Source organism: Dipteris shenzhenensis, chromosome 1, assembly GCF_047967505.1.
Source record: "Dipteris shenzhenensis isolate YYH24624 ecotype China chromosome 1, Dip_SZ_1.0, whole genome shotgun sequence".
Taxonomy (NCBI): Eukaryota; Viridiplantae; Streptophyta; class Polypodiopsida; order Gleicheniales; family Dipteridaceae; genus Dipteris; species Dipteris shenzhenensis.
The window spans coordinates 61,007,580-61,026,469 of record NC_141596.1 but is presented as its reverse complement, the minus strand read 5'-3'; the positions used below and the strand labels follow the sequence as shown (position 1 = coordinate 61,026,469).

At 39.3% G+C, this 18,890-nt stretch overlaps 1 protein-coding gene across 2 annotated transcripts; it reads right to left on the bottom strand.

Annotated features, from left to right (window-relative positions):
• Positions 1-14,221: 14,221 nt before the first annotated feature.
• On the bottom strand, positions 14,222-17,593 carry LOC147906150 (pentatricopeptide repeat-containing protein At3g16610-like). 2 transcript variants are annotated; one of them, XM_087376670.1, is made up of 2 exons: positions 17,236-17,593; positions 14,222-17,074 (listed from the first exon to the last, which is right to left on the bottom strand). In XM_087376670.1, the coding sequence occupies exons 1-2, from the start codon at positions 17,302-17,304 to the stop codon at positions 14,792-14,794; spliced, it is 2,352 nt and encodes a 783-aa protein (XP_087232796.1). In that variant the 5' UTR covers positions 17,305-17,593; the 3' UTR covers positions 14,222-14,791. The 2 variants fall into 2 exon arrangements, with proteins under 2 accessions (XP_087232796.1, XP_087232802.1); XM_087376676.1 differs by lacking the exon at positions 17,236-17,593 and adding an exon at positions 17,155-17,208.
• Between the last annotated feature and the right edge of the window lie 1,297 nt (positions 17,594-18,890).

Genomic DNA, 18,890 nt, shown 5'->3' with positions numbered 1-18,890 from the left:
AGGTTTAAGACATGAGATGAAGTTGAATACACAAAGTCTTATGTAGATCATAACCTCTACTATAAAGGACTATTTCACACGTGTGTGTCTGTGTAGATGATCTAGTAGAGAAGACACAATATATGTAGAGAGATCAAATAGACACAAGAAGTAATGAATCATTCATCAAGATGAAGAAAGATTTATTTTTAGAGCTTGCCGGTGAGGATCTAGGATTCATGCATTGCTATTTGGAAATTAAATTACGAAGAAATACAACGAACACTTTTATGAGTGAAGACATGTGCATCCTCTATTATGCAAGATTGCAATAGCACCATGGAAAATTATTGGAAATTGACAAAGAAGAGAAAAAGCAAATAATTTTTGAATGGGTGGTACTATAGATAGCTTATTCATTCGTTTATGTATCTTACAACCATCATGTCAAATATATGCTGGAAATTAAATTACGAAGAAATACAGCGAACACTTTTATGAGTGAAGACATGTGCATACTCTATTATGCAAGATTGCAATAGCACCATGGAAAATTATTGGAGATTGACAAAGAAGAGAAAAAGCAAATAATTTTTGAATGGGTGGTACTATAGATAGCTTATTCATTCGTTTATGTATCTTACAACCATCATGCCAAATATATGCTGGAAATTAAATTACGAAGAAATACAGCGAACACTTTTATGAGTGAAGACATGTGCATACTCTATTATGCAAGATTGCAATAGCACCATGGAAAATTATTGGAAATTGACAAAGAAGAGAAAAAGCAAATAATTTTTGAATGGGTGGTACTATAGATAGCTTATTCATTCATTTATGTATCTTACAACCATCATGCCAAATATATGTTATGATAACAATACATTAGCTTACTACATGTCAAAACCAAAGCAATCACACTATAATGTAACAAGTATAGTAATAGGTACAAAACAACTTGGAGTTGAATGCAAAGGAGGTCGAGCTACCCTACATGCAAAATTATCGCAGTGATTGCATAAGATATTATGATTGAAAGAGATCATCTCAAGGATATGTGTTTTTCCCTAGATAAGGAGCAATTCGTTGGTATAAAATATCTTTTGATAATGAATTTTCTTAGCACTAGATAAAATCCAATACATTTAAGAACATATTAGATACAATTTCATCATTGAAAAGGTGCTACTTAGTGACATCACAATACAACATTGTGATAAAAAAGAAACTATTTTTTATATCTTTACAATGCCATTTGAAAGAGAGTTTTTAAGAAACATGGACAAGATCTTGGTTTGACCCAGAGGAAGGATGCATAACTAAAGTAATGGTCACACCTTTGAAACACAATCTCATCATCATAAGAGAAGGTCACCTTCATGATATTTACTTGAGGGAAGATGTTAAGGGATGCAAATCAATAGATCTCAAAGTACATATATACGTACAAAGGGATACATGTTTAAATTTGTACGTCAATGGATCTCAAAGTCCTAGTGACTACAGTGCTTTCACTTATACATAAATGGGTCCCACATGTTTACATTTGTACGTAAATGGATCTCAAAGTGCAAGTGACTACAGTGCTTTCACTTTTTCTTTATTATTTGTCCTTAGTGTCAATTCTTGAAGTTAAAAAGTTTGTATGCTTACTTTTATGGTCACAAAATATGGTCTTAATGCATGAATATGGTTACAGCATATGGTGGTTGCATAAAATTTTCATTATAGAAATTGACTTTTTTGGGAGAAGAATATTGTTACAATATTTTATGGTTACAAAATTTAATAACGAAGTATGGTTCTGAAGATTTAGGAAGTACTAAGAGCTCTTAAGTTGAATGATTACGAGTACTCAATTGATCTTCCTTTTAAACATTCCAAAATAAAACTAGGTCAACAAAAGCATGTATGTTGTAAAACTAATACAATGTATGGATTAGCCTCTTTTATTTCCTATTGATATGTATTTGGGTCTTCTTTTGGTATGCTAAGCACTCGAATGCCTTGCCTCAGCCCATAGTGAACTAAAGAAAACAAAACATAATGAAAGGTAGATTCATACAGCCCAACCATGCAATGTTCATACCTCAAGACAAACAATACCTTTAATTAGAGATTTAAATTTGATGAGGATAGTACCTTATCTCAGTCTAACACAAGTTAACTACAAGTAATTTAGGCGTGTTGTGTACGGGCTTCATCTCTTATAGAATTTTGTATATATAGGGAAACATAATCCCCTCCTATTGCTCTCTTTTACTTGTCATAGTGCCAAAAAAAAAATTCAAGATTAATGCAGGCAAGCCAATTGGATATAATTCTCAAAAGTAGTATTGAGAACTTAATAGTATCAACTTTCACAAAAAAACAATGGAAGAGGTTCTGTCCAAGTCTAGACAAGCTATTTGGTTCCATTATACATTCTACATAGCCCATGATGATTGTTTGAGATTCTCTTATGCCTTAGGCAACCATGATTTATCCCTCTTATAGCTTATGTACCTCTTCTTCATAGGACGCATTCTTTTGGTTGGCTAATCAGTCACTTCTCTCAATGTTTTTAAGTCAATTCAATGTCATATGCTTTCTCTCCTTGACAATTTAATCACTAATATAGTCACTAGAGGTTGACCTTGTTCATCATACAATATCATAATTCAATAATTAGTACTTACATGGGAGCATATTTTACAATTCTATTGCTAAATGCATGGGTCATCATCTACAATATTATTGATATTACAACAATAATAGAAGATGAGGAAAGTTTTCACTCAAAAGTATGACCGTGAAACTTGACCATCTCCGTCAACTCATGTCCCCATTCCAAATTTTGAGTACTCTTAGGTAATTTTTTTGGGGGAAAACAAACGATTAAAATAAAAGTTCTTAGAAAACCTTTTAAAACGTTAGGTACAAACATGTTTTTTTGTGCAAATAGACCGATAGTTGGTTGCAAGAGTTGGAGGTAGATATGGAAAGTGGAGTAACAAGTATAGTTTGGGGATGGATTCTTATGTAATGCAAGGCAGAAATACAATTAAAAAACCAAGTCATCAAATGACAAGTTTCGTAAAAATGGCAACAAGAATAGATAATTTCAACGATTACAAAAAATACCATATCTTATAAGTTAAATTTTCCTTCAAGGAATTCTAATGAGGTAGCACAATTATGCACGTGAAGGTAATAGGGACGTGGAGTTGGATTTGGAGTATGCATAAGATCTACTTGATGATGAGAATGAGGCCTAGGTAGAGAAAAGATTTGAGAATTCACGATCAATTTGTGCTTCATTATTTATCACAATATGCCCTTGTAGCATTCTTGCACATTTCCTATATTTGACAATTCCTCTTTGTAAAATTTAAATGCTTGTTCTATTTTCTCTCTTTTGTAGCTAAGGTCAATATATCCCTCTTCCTATGTACACGGCCAAATGGATATTCCTTGGGGAAATAATCTTATAACTGGGGGTCCTTAGGGGTGGAAACCTCTCTTAAGAAAATTGTTCGAGTGCTTTTCCAAGTGATCAAAGGTAAGATCAAACCTTGGCAAGGTAAACTAGAGTTCTCATTATATAACATATTTCTTTTGAAGTTATGGTCTATGTTGCTGGTGTTAGATATCAATGCTTCACTCTCATGTAACTACGCGGGAACCGGCTAACTCTACTTGTAAGCCCCCCATATGAGGAGAAGGCATTTGAGTAGCTCGGTTATCCGGTAGGTCTCGGTTTGGACACCAGATGGGGGCCATGTGTGGCCTGATGGCTGGACGGAGTTGGCACACTACCAACTAGGCTACATGCAAGTGCGAGAAGGCATCCCATGACTGACCGCATTGAGGATAGATGGAGCATTTCCCGAGGCAGCCCACTCTCAAGTTACGGGGCCCATTTGGAGTCCCGGATGATCTCGGATGGCTGTGGGCTGAACGGCAACCGTAGGTTAGTTGCTCTATTTTGCACACCGGTTCTATCATGTGGTCAGTGGCCTATTTCGAGACCGACCCCCAGTCGACCATTTTGGGTGGACTGGGTCGGTCACCCAATTGAGCCCAACCGCCGACTGGTGGCTATATAAGAGCAAGCCCGTGAAGCCCATTTCATCACTGGCTATAGCAATCGTGATTCCTTAGCATCCAGCCTCTGTCATCTACTGTTTCCAGCTCACCATCGAAGCTTCTTTCACAGGAGTGCATGGTTGGGAGGCAGCGCTATCTATTATATCAGACCTTCATCATTGTTGTCAGCTCTTTTGGATTGGTGACACCCTTGTTTGTCACAACCTATCGGATCACATCTCCATCACATCACTAGCTTCACATTGGATGCCTCCTCCACAAAGTAGTTGCACAGTCCATGGTGACTTATGATATGTTCATCCTTGACATGTTCAGCATGCAGCCATATACACCGTTATTCACACAGTCATCTTTTGATCAACCAGTCTTTGATACAAGTATATGTTACCTTTTGCATATTTCCTTCCCTTCGGCCTATCTTCTGGGCTTTGTTTCCGAAGGTGAAGGATGACCCACAACTTAAGAGGGGAAAATCCACATTATGTACAAGATCATAAGTTGTACTCATTGTACATGCCTCTGCTACATAGTCATTATGCTCACATATGCACATACTACTCTAATTCTTTTCAGTTTTGTATGCTATCATATGCACCAAACGAAATCCATAAAAAGGTATTGTACATGCACCCTCTACTTACCTAGTGCAATTTAAGAGGGGGTGTTGAGGATGGCGTAAATTGCACCATAAGTCTAGGGCATTAGGGGCATACCCTAACCCTAAGGGGTTCACATGTATATCTTCATGTTTATGTTTAATACAACTTAGTGTACAGGTAGCTATATCATGTGCACTCTCGCTCCCTCTCTCACTTTCGCTATCAAGACATAACCAATACACCAGCTCGAGTTTCTATATTATGATTCCCTTTTGCCCTAAAATCCTCCTCTTCTTAAAACATTTTTCTTTAGGAAGAATAATATAAGAAGAAAGATTCCTTTCCATATAGAATCAATTAGCATTATGCCAAAATGCTTTTCATGACCATCTATTATATCATGCTTTAGGTCAGTTAAAAGTGTCCTTAAAAGTTTAATGTGTAAACTTTACCAACATCCAGGGTAAAAGACAAAGACCAAACTGGTCTCCCTAAATAATTTGCCTATATGTGAGACCAAATTTTGTCCAAAATAAAGGCATAATCTAAAATTACTCTAATTGTAAAACAACATAGTCATAAGGAAGAAGGAATTTTTCTCTCTTCCTAGTATATATAGAATTACTATACTTTAAGCTTCTCAAATCATGTTTTCAACTTCCTCAATAGTGTAATACAATGTAATAAAATTCCAAACGTCCTTTTCTTTTTTTGTTTAAGATAAAAAGAACTACTCACTAATTGATGATCCTCTAGATATAAGAATACAAGAAAAGTTGAACGACGCATCGAGGTTCTCATCCATTCTCTTCATTTACTAATGGGCTATTCTTTGAATCTAATAGTGGCTCCCCATGCTAGGACATGGAAGACAATCCAAGGCATAGCTACTGGCTCGTGTAATGTGTTAGAAGGTGTCAGTGCTTATCTACAAGTGTGAACAAATATATATCTAAGAGGAGGTTGCAGAGCACCTCTGCTAAAACGTATGTGAGAAGAAGGGACTCCAAGACATATACATCAAGAGGATCTACACTTCCAGCTTGCTCCAAAAATTGTAGTGCACATAGAACATGAAGCTCTTGAAGTCTACAAGGTAAGGAAGTTAGGCTCAAAGCAATTTTAGCAAAAGGGGGTTGGCATCCACAATCTTTTATGTCATATTAGGCTTTAGTCATTGCGTGAAAGAAGTGAATGCTTGTATAGCGTTCCTTCTCCAATGACAAGAAACAATCCTCATTAAAGCCTACGCCTAGTATCACTCTCCATCTCCTCTCCATCAAAGTCTCCTCTTCTAACAGCAATCATCGATCTTCTAGATAGTATGTCTTTGAGATTTGAAACCAAAGGCTGCTAGCTACTGGCCGACTTGCATACTAGGTGCATAGACCCCTCTAAACTGAAACTCATAGCAACATTATCAAGTGAGCTTAGCTATGCTGGTGTCAAGCAAACTGCACTGCACTGTTATCATGTGAACTCGTAGGTGTTCAAGGCATCATTGGTAGTGGCATAGCGACTCCCTAAGAGGATAGACACTAGCAGGTAGTCAACACTAGCAAATCTAATCTGCCTTCATAGCTAGCACCATAGAGTCTACTAACTCCCTTATCACACAAAGTCTCTTAACATGTGGGAATGGCATGATACAAATTATGATACATATGCCAACTAAAGCTAACATGGTGAATGATATTTAATCATTCATAAGGCCTACCCAAGATCAAAAAAGCAAAGAAAAAGGAAATGGTGTGGAGGAAGACTTCAAGAGATAAAGGGGAGAGAGAGAGAGGGGGGGGGTTTTCTAGGGGGGAGGGAGAAAAGGTAGAGATGGTGTGTAAGAAGACTTGAGGAGATAAAGAAGGGGGGGGGGAGAGAGAGAGAGATAGAGAGAGAGTAAACCACTTTAAAGTCTACATTCAAGTCCAAGGAAGAAGAGTCAACATATTGTCCAATAGGAAAAATGCACTTCAAAAGATTGTAAAAATGCCTAATTTTTGCTTTGCCCAATTTAAGCATTGCTAAGGCTACCTAGAGGGTAGGCCAAAAAGGAGGGATATAGGAGCAGCAACTATGCTTTTATCGTTCACTCCATGTTTTCATAGTTTGCTCTATTATGTCCACCAACGAGTAGCAAAACTAGCAGCAACCATGAAGTTGCCAGTCATTGATGATGCACATAGCCAATAATCCTCGTGTCTCATGAGTTGTGCTTTAGTAAATCCCAGCTTCAAAATCCTCTGTAAATCCCTCCTGCTCATACTTCACGGGAAAGCCTCACGGGCATCAAAACTTCTCCTAATAAACATTGTCCTAGACACCTTGCAATCAGGTGAATCATCTGTTTGGTGGACATTATAGACTTACCACCAGCAACTTGAATAGTTACTAAACGTTCATATATAGCCAATATTGGCCGAGTTATTTGCCCCGCATGGGCTCAGAGTGTTAATGCATGACATCAAGTCTTTAGTGTATCACACCATTGTATTTGCTCTAGTTATACATAACATAGACATTTCCACCACATTGAACATGCACACATAGACACCGAAAAGAGTACCACTATTCAACGAGCTTGTGAGATATTTGGCCACTAAAAAGGTATGCATATCTTTGGTTATCAAGGATAGAGCAGACCGTGCACTAGCTGGCTATCCCTATATCAAGGAAATGAACTAAACAACTCACCTAGATGATCTCCTTGCTGAAGTACTCATAGCCTGTAGTTTTCGTAGACCATTCGGGCCTCATAGTAACATTGGTTATTCCATCAACGTAAGCCTCCTCAACATATATAGGGCTAATGCAAAAAGGAAGTACTGACTGAGAGTGAACACACGAGGCTCTCGCGGTCCAAAGTTTCAGTGTAGCAGAGTTTTCTTCTCTTTCTCCTTGAGTAGAGCTCCATCACTTCTTTATTTTGGAGTTCTCTCCCTTGATATGTGTTCCCTCTTGAAATGGTTGCATGGTAGTTAGCATTCCCTCTTCCAAAAAACCCGGCTCTTTCCACTGAATACACCACTATCACCCTTTCTCTCCCCCCATAGTCATAGCATTGGTTGTACAAGGACCATATGTCAATCCCCTCCTTGGATATGGCGGTCAGGAAGCTCTATGAAGGGGCTCCAACACCCCACTACTAGTACCTCTTAGCTAAACCTTGTGCCATTGTTGTAGTGTGTCATGAAGGCACCCAATAGAATTTCTTGATAAGTGTCATGCCCATTTCCTGAGGCCAGTTGCATGACTCCCTTTTTCATAATCCCCATTTCCTATTCTTTAATAAGGGTCACTATCTCTCAATAATGGGCAAAGTAGTCCAATCCAATCATGAAATCTCCACCATTACCTAATTGTTCAATATTTATTAATGGACTCCATGTAATCGTTCCTCATGTAAATTCAAATTCAACATGCTTGTATAAAATCACCCTATCTCCAATATCCTTAGGCTCCAAATTCTAATAATCCAAGGGCTATATACGTTAAACAATTAAGAAATCCAAGGCTTCTTTGAGTATGCCAGGACCTCAATTCATGGGATATCTCTTTTATCAATGCTCATGGATCATAATCATAGGGAGCAATTCACAAATATTCCTCATCGTCCATTACTGCTCTATTTTGTGCCTCATAAGTATCTAATTGTGTGTGGCCATATTGGTCCAATACCAAGATGCGCTCCTTTTCATAGTATCCCCCACAATTTAAGTGAGCCTAGTGATCCTTGTATAGCTCCATGACTCCGAGTAATCAATAATGTGATAAATTCTTATAGGGGTGGAAAAGAGAATGAAGTATATCACATTAAATTTTCCTCGGTTATGACCAAGCATCCCTAAAAACAAGGAGCCCCGAGGGGGGGGTGTGTGTGTGTGCACGTGCGTGCGTGCGTGCGTGCGTGTGTGTGTGTGTGTGTGTGTGTGTGTGTGTGTGTGTGTGTGTGTGTGAGAGAGAGAGAGAGAGAGAGAGAGAGAGAGAGAGAGAGAGAGAGAGAGAGAGAGAGAGAGAGAGAGAGAGAGAGAGAGAGAGAGAGAGAGATGTTGGTTAAGTCATCTTGTAATTTTTGGGTGCTCCATCTTAGGTTGATGGAAAAAGGATCTTTAGACAAAAGGTTGTAGGGACAAAATGTACAATGCAAAGAGGAAAGGGATACCAATTGGTTGGAAGGAAATTTTTTATGTGGTTAGACATGCAAGTAATGGTGGGAGAGAGTCACATATTGCTTGTGCATCTTTATGAGACGATAAATTGTGAGGAATTAGGAGATCATCATGTGGGGTTCGTTGTTTCTAGAAAATTATACCGAATTGGATTTGGGACTAATGATGAGGATGATGGGCTTGGAGTAAGGGTTGGTGAAGTGGACAATTTATTTGCTTACATTTTCCTCTAGGAGCAAGTTGGAGCTCTCAATGCACACGTTGGTACTTTAGATGACATCTTAGAATTTATGGACTTTGAGTATGTCAATGATGGGACATAAAACATGAAATTGCTATGAAGAAAATACCTTATAGAATGATTACTACAAGTGCAAGGGGACATAACAAAGCACAAGGAAATTTGGAAAATATATGTGATTTAAGTAGTGTCAAAAACGGTTCAACTACCAATGGTTGGAAAGAGCATTGTTTCTAGATGGCAAAGCATGTAAGGATCCTTGAATTACGGCAATATTACTAAGGTAAAATGAGAAAGGGAAGATTAGATGAGGTTGCACCTTGGAGGAGGCACAATTTGCTATAGTGCATGGTGTAACATACATGGTATTTCAAAGGAATCCTTTTATCAATACAAACAACAACATGAGATTGGTGCGCACAAAGGTATGCATGGAAATAGGGGCCCTAAGAAATTCTATGAGAGAGTGGATATGGGGAAATGAATCATTCAAATTTTTATGGAGAATAATGTAGAGAAGATGCCACATAAGAACTACACATCAATTTAGAGAAGATTCCACATAAAACCATCACTTTCTCCAAGTGTGACACGTAGTAAAATCGAGATGAAACTTGAATCTATAAAGGTATAGGTTGAGAGGGATCATCTGCTACTAAAGCAAATGGTACATAGTTTACAAAAAATGGCTTTTAGAAGATTATACTATGCAACAAAGCTAGATTCTATCCAAATTTTATGTATCATGTATGACAAGATGGATGAACTAAAGACATGCATTCTGAGGTTATTACCTATTCCAAAATCCTTGAACCATATTATGCAATCCTTTTGTCATTGTCTCATTTGTTGCAAGCCTTTAATGATTGTGAATTGAGCCAACCTACACCATTTTTCATAGAAGATGTTCCTAACTTCAAGGGGTTTGTTTAAGGATACCTACATGATGGAAAAGAACAATTAGAGGGTCACTTCAAAATATTTCATTTCATTTCTACTTCAATGATGGGATCCCAAAGTTCCAATAAATGGTGCATTGAAAGTTAGGTCAATGGCTTCCAATTGGTGGTATAAAGATATGGAAATATAATGAAAATGGTAACTTAATATTCCCAATAGGACAACCCAAAATTTTTCCATTACATGAGTAAATGCTTTAAGTATCTAGATTGAGAAATAATGTTGAGTATTGGAGGTCTTAAATGACACGTACAACAGTAAAAGAGTAGATAAGTCATATAAATCATGGATCCTACAAGTAATTAGTTACTAGGAAAATCTAGTCTCTTGCATGAAGAATCCTACTATGAGACAAGAAGAACTTTCCATACATTTTGCCCAAGAATCCTATGGAAAATAGCATGTTGAATAATGAAAATGGGACAAGGGATGATGTTGAAGTTTTGGTCCTTGATGACCTCAAATGTCATTGGGTTAGATCAGCTTTTGATAAGCAAAGAGAGGAATTTAATATGAAGAACAATGATTTTTTCTTAGTTAGGCCTTGTGATGATATATGACCAATTTGGATGGATGATACATGTAGAGTTAAACACCTCATAAAAAGCTTCTACATGCAAAAGGGCATGCAGTGATGCAATTAGGTATAAGAACCATTGGATGAAGCAATGCAATGCAAAAAGGGACCTAACCTAGCAAGGTGGGAACATGTGGTTTTAATTGTTTGGAATTTGGAGCATAGCCAAAGATCGCAATGAGAGGTGCAAGGTTAAAATACTACGAACAGCTTGTGAGAAAGCACAACCAATCCTCTGAATAGCAAATGATTTGGAAGATGAGAATATGTCCATATAGATGATTTCCTAAATATCTAATCTTTAATGTTAACATTCCAATGAATGAAAAAAAGTTTTGATTTTGGCTTCATTATCTCATTATTTATTTATTTTATAGTTCTTAAATATTATTTTAGAAATTATTTAAAGTGGTCACTGAGGGATTCAAGATGAACAATGCAATGAAGATAAATCCAAGCACTAAAATGACGAGGAAAGATCTAGAATATGAAAACATTATCAAATCTTTTGCAAAACATGTTTTAAGAAACATCCTAGAGGGGACTTGTTCGTTAGCATTGTTAATGCTAAATTACCAACTTAAAACACAAAAGACATCGAGCTGATGGTGGACTCTACCATCCTTTCTTAACAAAGATTGCAAGTACATTAATACACAAGATTCTAATTATGTTATGCAAACCTATTAGAATGTATCAATTTGATCATAATTCGATTCGACAGTCTCAAAATCACTCAATTGTCTCAAATTTTCCAAAATTAACTTCATATTAGCCTTGCCATTAAGTATTTCTCCCTAGCCTTGCAAGTTAGGGTTGCTTTTTGCACTTGTGGACACCTACAAGCTGCCTTGCTTTGAGGACTTGTGAAGACACATTGATTGTGTGTCTACCTCGCACTAAGAACCATATTTTTGCATTTTTTATACCGGGTCTTATTGCTTGGTTACCCTCTTGACCCTTATCATCGAGGGCCCCCTCATTTAATCACATTATTCTATGCTATTCTCTTACGATAAGAGAAGGGATTATAATAGCTAGGAGATTCTTCACACGATCAGAAGAGTAGTACCATTTTCTTGAAGGATTAGGGGGAAATTGGGGTCTACACAAGGAATGGATTAGGGGAGGATTAAGGGGCTAATGCAAGCTGCGTAGTGGGTTCCCAAGAAGGCCTAACACTCTACCTAGGTAGGTCAAGCCCACAGTTGAACCCACCGCATGTCACATTTACATGACCATGGGAGGGGGGCACTCCTTCTAAATTCAAATTTTCACATTTCAAAATTTGAATTGCTCCTCTCTCCCTCCCTCCCTCCTTCCACCATCCTCCTCTATCCCTTCTCCCATATGCCTCCTCCTCCTCCTCCTTGGCACTCACTTTCAACAGCTCTCCTACCCCCCAAACTTGGTATGCTTGCATATTGAGACCCCAACTTTGGAATCTCAAATGGTACTAGTTTGAGATTTTTTTGATGGCTGTGTGAGTAGAAAGAAATTGCAGCATGACTACGAAAGGCCCTGATAGTGTAATGAAATAGAGGAAATATAAGAGCATATTGACTTTGGATGGAAGGAAATTTGCATCCTGTAGACCCTTCTACATAGAGGACCTCTCAATTTCATATAATGCATGATTTTGTTTGGGTTGTGAGGGATTGGATGTTGGATTGCTTGGTCGTTGCAATTGATTGGTCCATTCTCATATAATGGCTATGCAAGCAAAGAGCCCAAGGGGACTAATACAACAATCATCACAATGCAATAGTCCATAGAACATCTTCATATGGAGAATAGGAATCTCCATGACAAAGAAGTTGTGATAACCTTGTAGTGAGAGAGATTGCTGGAAGGATCTATAACTTCCTAGATTAAAGTGTCCTTGGAGAACGAATGGGAGAACATGATAAGACGAGTGCAAAAGCTCAACAAAACACTTTTTAGGTTTAAGGGGAGGAGAAGATGTGCAAGGCTATGGACACACTACAAAGAAGTAGTGGTGCTCAAAAGAGAAGAATTAGGGCTACCAAGTTGGTGTAAAGTCTTCCCATCAAACATTCTGTTATGCAACATTTGTGATCTTACATAACATAACGATTTTGTTTCTTTAGGAACTTCATGGAGGACATGATGGGAGCAATGGACATTGATGATATTGATACTTCATACCCTTTGAGAGATTTATTGAAGCCATCTCAAGTCTTAGCAATTCAGCACTAATCTAACCCATTGTTTACCATCAATGTCGCAAGGGTGATGAAATTGACATTGTGCATGAACTTTTTGGCCCACTTGCACACCCTTTGTGTGGATCATTTTTCAAAGCAATTTAGGACAGTTGATCCTCCTTCTCAACAAGTTCTTGATGCGAGGTGTCAATTATTACCACATGTTTCTCCTATTCTCTCTCCTCGGCAAGCTCTAGATTTGGAAGATTCATTCACTGAAAGTGAATTATTGGAAGCGGTAAAATCCTATGGCAGATGGAAATCTCCATAATAGGATGGTCTTACAGTTGAATTTTTCATTGCATTCTGGGATATCCTCAAGTCAACTTTGTTGCGCATGATAAGTTATGCATGGGAAAAGCAGTACATGCCAAACTCATGGAAAAAAGGGTTGGTCAAGCTTCTTCTTAAGAAGCAGATCTGTGAGTCTCTGGCTAATTGGAGGCCTATTACCCTTATGCCTATCATTTACAAGATCATCACTAAAATGGTGATGAATCGAATTAAAGGGCATTTGCATGATGGCCTTCATCCTACGCAATATGGTCTTGTTCCTCGTAGGACACATCATTGATAACATCGCAAATGCCTATGTTGGAATCGAATATGCAAAATATACTCAACAGGATGTTTTACTGCTACAAGTTGATATTGCTAAAGCATTTGACACAGTTCAATGGTATTTTTTCGCAAACTATGATTGCATTGGGTTTTGGGCCAAATTTGTAGCACATTATTTATTGGCTCTACAATGACAGTAAAGCTACTTACATCTTATCTAGAGATGTTTCTGAAGAGTGGACCCTTCGGTGCTCAGTACGGTAGGGTTGTCCACTAAGTGCATTGTTATATGCCATAGCCACTCATCCTATGCTACAGTATATGGATCATCTCGTCGCTTATAATAAGCTTCATGGTCTGCAAATTCATGACAACAACCCTTTGATTGCTCAACCTTATGCAGATGATTTCTTTTTAATTCCACCGAATACTGAGCAAGATCTAGCTTGCTTGATGCAAGCATTATCATTATATGGGTTGGCGGCTGGTCTTTATATTAATTTTCTAAAGAGTGGCCTTTTATGGCTGGGAAAAACTGTTCCACCCAATCAAATGGTTCGGCGTTTGGGTTATCCTTTGGGTTGGTCGGTTGCACATCGCCAACAAGCTGATTGGATTTTAGCCAAGCTGAAAAAAAAAGCTGGAATATTGGAAATTGGCAACATGACCTCTTCATGTTAGGCTACGAATTGTTCAATCGATTCTGGTAGCTTGTAGTCAGCTTTATTTGCCTCTCATGATGATAAGCAAGGTTGAATTGTCTTCTTTTATGTCCACTGTTTTGGAAACTTTTTGGTGTTTGAAACATGGCAGGAAGGGTTTGAGATTACTCTCTTTACAGCATCTCTGCTCACCAAAAATGCACGGGGGATTAAATATCCTTAACATTCAAGTGCATATCCTTGCTCACAAAGGAAAGATGATGCTGCATTTTCTACAGGATTCTCATCCTTGGGTTGCAATGATATGTCACTTATTACTACAGCTCAACACTCCTCCTTTTGGATATTGGCAGCCCACACAATGGGATTTTATTTTGGGCTCCGTGGAAGGCAAGCCGCAAAATTAGGGGTTGCCCTTTTATTTCTGGCATGCTGCTGGATTGGAAGCATATCCTCTCTCATTTGGAATGGAATGACACAGAGATATTTAACAACATAAGCAGGCGTCCCCTTGGATGTATTGAGTAGGGGACACATAATAGCCAGCTTCACATTGTGCCCATATAGCCCATCTTTGTTTGCATCATCACAAATCTCTCAAAAGACACAATATGAAATGGGGCACACCCTTCCTCCTGCATTTTGAGGGAGAGATGTTCCATTTTTGCATGTATATCATTGCTTTGGGGACATGCACAAATCCATGTAACTTCAGTCCAACTCTGTTCATGCTTGTTCTTTCACCCTCATTGCCTTGACCTTCTTCGCATCTTCCTGCATGTGAGCATCTGCATAGATGTTAGACATCAAGATATAGGCTGCAGAATTCTTTTCATCCAGTCGCAGCACATGTTCAAAGGCATGCCTTCCAAGCTCCACATTGCCCCACTTTCGACAAGCACCCAATACTGCATTCCATACTGCAAGATCAGGTGGGAAAGGCATCGTCTCCACCATTGCTACAGCCTTGTCCAATTGGCCTGCCCTGCCAAGAAGATCAATCATGCAAGTGTAGTGCTCATTACTTGGAGTAAGGCCATAGTCATTGCTCATGGCCTCTAAGTACTTCTGGCCCTTACCCACTAGCCCCACATGACTGCATACTGTAAGAACACTAAGGTATGTGACCTCGTTTGGCTCTATGCCTTCTTCTCTCATTTTCTCAAGCATATGGAAAACAATTTCACTGTCCCCTTGCTGGGCGTATCCTGCAAGAAGCGCATTCCAGGAGATTACATCCACAGAGACGCCCTCCAATTGCATCTGTTGGAAACAGTCCAGTGCTTCCTCACCAAGCCCATGTTGAGCATACCCTCCTATCAGTGCAGTCCATGAGACTATGTCTCGAACTGGAAGCTTGTCAAAAACTTCCCGTGTTTTTGCAAGCGAGCCACATTTGGCATACATATCAACCAAGGTGTTTCCAACACATGGATCTGTTTCCAAGCCCTTTCTGGCAATCTCAGCATGTATTCCACGGCCCTTATCTATGGCTCCTATGTCGCCACAAGCTTTCAAGAAGCACACATATGACACGGCATCCGGAGAGACCCCCTCCAGTTGCATCTCTTCAAAACAGTTCAGTGCTTCCTCACCAATACCATGTTCGACATATCCAGCAATTAGGGCAGTCCACGAGACTACATTCCGAATTGAAAGCTTTGCAAATGCTTCCCTTGCTTTTGAAAGCAAGCCACATTTCGCATACATATCAACCAAAGTGCTGCCAACAAAACGATCACTTTCCAAGCCCTTTTTGGCAATCTCAGAGTGTATTTCTTGACCCTTGTCTATGGCTCCTATGCTGATACAAGCTTTCAAGCTGCAAACAAACGTGACAGCATTCGGAGAGACACCCTCCAACAGCATATAATCAAAACAGTTCAACGCTTCCTCACCAAGCCCGTGTTCGACATATCCAGCAATTAATGCAGTCCATGAAACTACATTTCGAACTGGAAGATTGTCAAAAGCTTCCCTTGCCTTTGAAAGCAAACCACATTTGGCATACATATCGACCAAAGAGCTGCCAACGAAAGGATTTCTTTCCAGTCCCTTTTTGGAAATTTCAGCATGTATTTCTTGGCCCTTGTCTATGGCTCCTAGGTTGCCACATGCTTTCAAGCAGCAAACAAACGTGACATCGTTCGGAGACACACCCTCCAGTTGCATCTCTTCAAAACAATTCAGGGCTTCCTCACCAAACCCGTGTTCGGTATATCCTGCAATTAGTGCAGTCCATGAGACTACACCCCGAACTAAAATATTGTCAAGAGCTTTCCGTGCTTTTGCAAACGAGCCACATTTGGAATACATATCGACCAAACTGCTGCCAACAAAAGGATCTCTTTCCAACCCCTTTCTGGCAATATCACTGTGTATTTCTAGTCCTGTTTGCACATCCTTCAGCTTAGCACAAGCCCTCAATAGGGCCACAAATGTATACCTGCTAGGAAGTACACCATTTTCTCGCATTTTTTGGTACAGCTTGAGGGCGTGCTGTGGTTTTCCACATTCAATATAACCCGTGATAAGAGACGTCCAAGAATATGCATTCGGATCAACCAACCTGTTAAAAACCTGCAGGGCATCGCGCATGATTCCACAATCCACCAACATTGGGACAAGGTAGTTTCCTAAAGATCTATCAGCCTCCAGCCCACTTTTGAAGATGTAGGCATGTAAGCGCTCGGCATGCGCCACCTTTTTCTCCTTTCTGCACTTCTGCAAGATAAATATAAAGTTCTCAACCGAAGGCAGCTGGGGCGACCGTTCCAAAGAAGTGAGAGCCTCCTCTAAGCTCAGAATCTCCCAGCCACTGCTCTCCCCCAGTTCTCGTGCTGTAGATGCGTTCACCTGTAATGCCATGCAATTGCTGGCACGGTCAACCAAGCCACTGTCTTCAAAGATTAGCAGGCCCTCAGCTGTGGACTCCTTATTGTGCCAGCCGTCTATACATAGCGACGCCTCGGTAGTTCTATGCTTGAAATCTGGAAACCTTGGGTTAGCCTGTTAAGACACAACGAATTGTCAGACTAGCCAATAATTCTAGAGATTCATCTATGCAAATCACTATGTAGCACACTCACTTTGCTGCGCCGGTTGTCCCACGACTGGGAGGGATCCATAAAGGCCTGTGGCAATAAGCGCTCTGTCATTATGACACTCACTTTGCTGCGCCGGTTGTCCCACGACTGGGAGGGATCCATAAAGGCCTGTGGCAATAAGCGCTCTGTCATTATGAACCTCAGTGCGAAGCACGGCTACGATGAAACCAATTGCAAGAAGTACTCGGTGCTTGAGACTCAAATTTGAGATATGTACTGCAGTGCGCGAACTCGAAGTTTTTGCGGTATTTTGGGCCGGATATGAAGACCAAGCCATCAGCCCGATTTGCGGGAGAAGGGCATTTGACGAAGGAAGACAGAAACAATTCTGAAGGGCAGCAATTTCGTTGGGGCTCCACAGTTGGAGAATGAGATCTCTGATTCTGATTCTTGGTGCTTCATGAGAGCTTCAAAGTTCAAGTTTATTCTACATCTCCTCTCAAGATTTATGATCATATCCCCAACTTACTTTTAAAGTTGCAATTTTCCAATGCATTTTCAATTGTTTCTTCACTTGGCTTTGGCATTCATGATATTTTTTATCACATTCTTGCTCTTCCTACTCCACTTGAATCCCCCTCCTCAATGCTCATTGTTTGTAGATGGTATGGGAGGAGGGGAAGGGCTTGGTGATGATTTTCTCCTCAACAAACTGAAATTGCATCTATTGGTTGATGCTTATAGTGAGGAAAGGTGGGGGGGCGGGAGAGAGGAGGAGGGGGGGAGGGGGCAGGAGGGTGCATCTGTTTCGCCTAACTTCACTGTACCTTTCTCTCATATCCTCAACTTACTATTTCCACTCCCATTTGTTTCGCTTGACTTCAACATAGCGCTCTCTCTCTCTCTCTCTCTCTCTCTCTCTCTCTCTCTCTCTCTCTCTCTCTCTCTCTCTTTTGTAGTTCGTATCACCAAGCCTGCATCTTTTGTAATGCATCTTCGAAAATTCCTCCACCAACCTTTTGGGCAGGCCTTATGAATGACCAAAGTCATTCATTTCTTTCCCTTGTTAGTAGCATCTCCATTCCGTATTCCAATTGGGTCCAATATCTTAATACTTGTTATAAATATACCACATAGATCATGTAAGCTTGATTTCCCTCCTGCTTCTAATGCTTGAAAATTTGAATTCCTCTTAGAAGTGTCCTCATTAAACAATGATCTAGAACATTGGTCTTTAGCATTACGCTTTGTGCACGCACCATGTTCTAGAGTCGCATACATTTCTTCATGATTCATGGAGGAAGAAGAGTTCTCTCTTAAGCGCAGTTGGTATTGTAAACATGTTTGTATTAGTCATAAGAAAGATGTCATATTTAGATTATTGTCCATGACTTGAACTTTCTTCCATCTCCCCATGATAAGTACGTGTTTCAAAACAAAAATCTTTATTACTTGAATGTAAATAGTGTAACGCTTCTAATCTTTAGAAAATTATGTACAGCACTTCGAGTACATTGCAAATCAAGTCTATTACACATATGCCAAAAAAACTATATACATTCTTTTGGCATAAATGGACTTCTACGGGCAAAAGGGTTAGAAACATTAAAACGTTTAAAGATAACATTCTAAGTAAATCATTAATCAATAGATATTTTGAAAAACAAAATGTGCAAGATATATACAAATGGATCATGTATTAAACATGAAAACACTTGAAAGATTCTAACTTTATATGTAAAGTGCAATGCAATTATGAAAGCTAAGTCCATAAGACT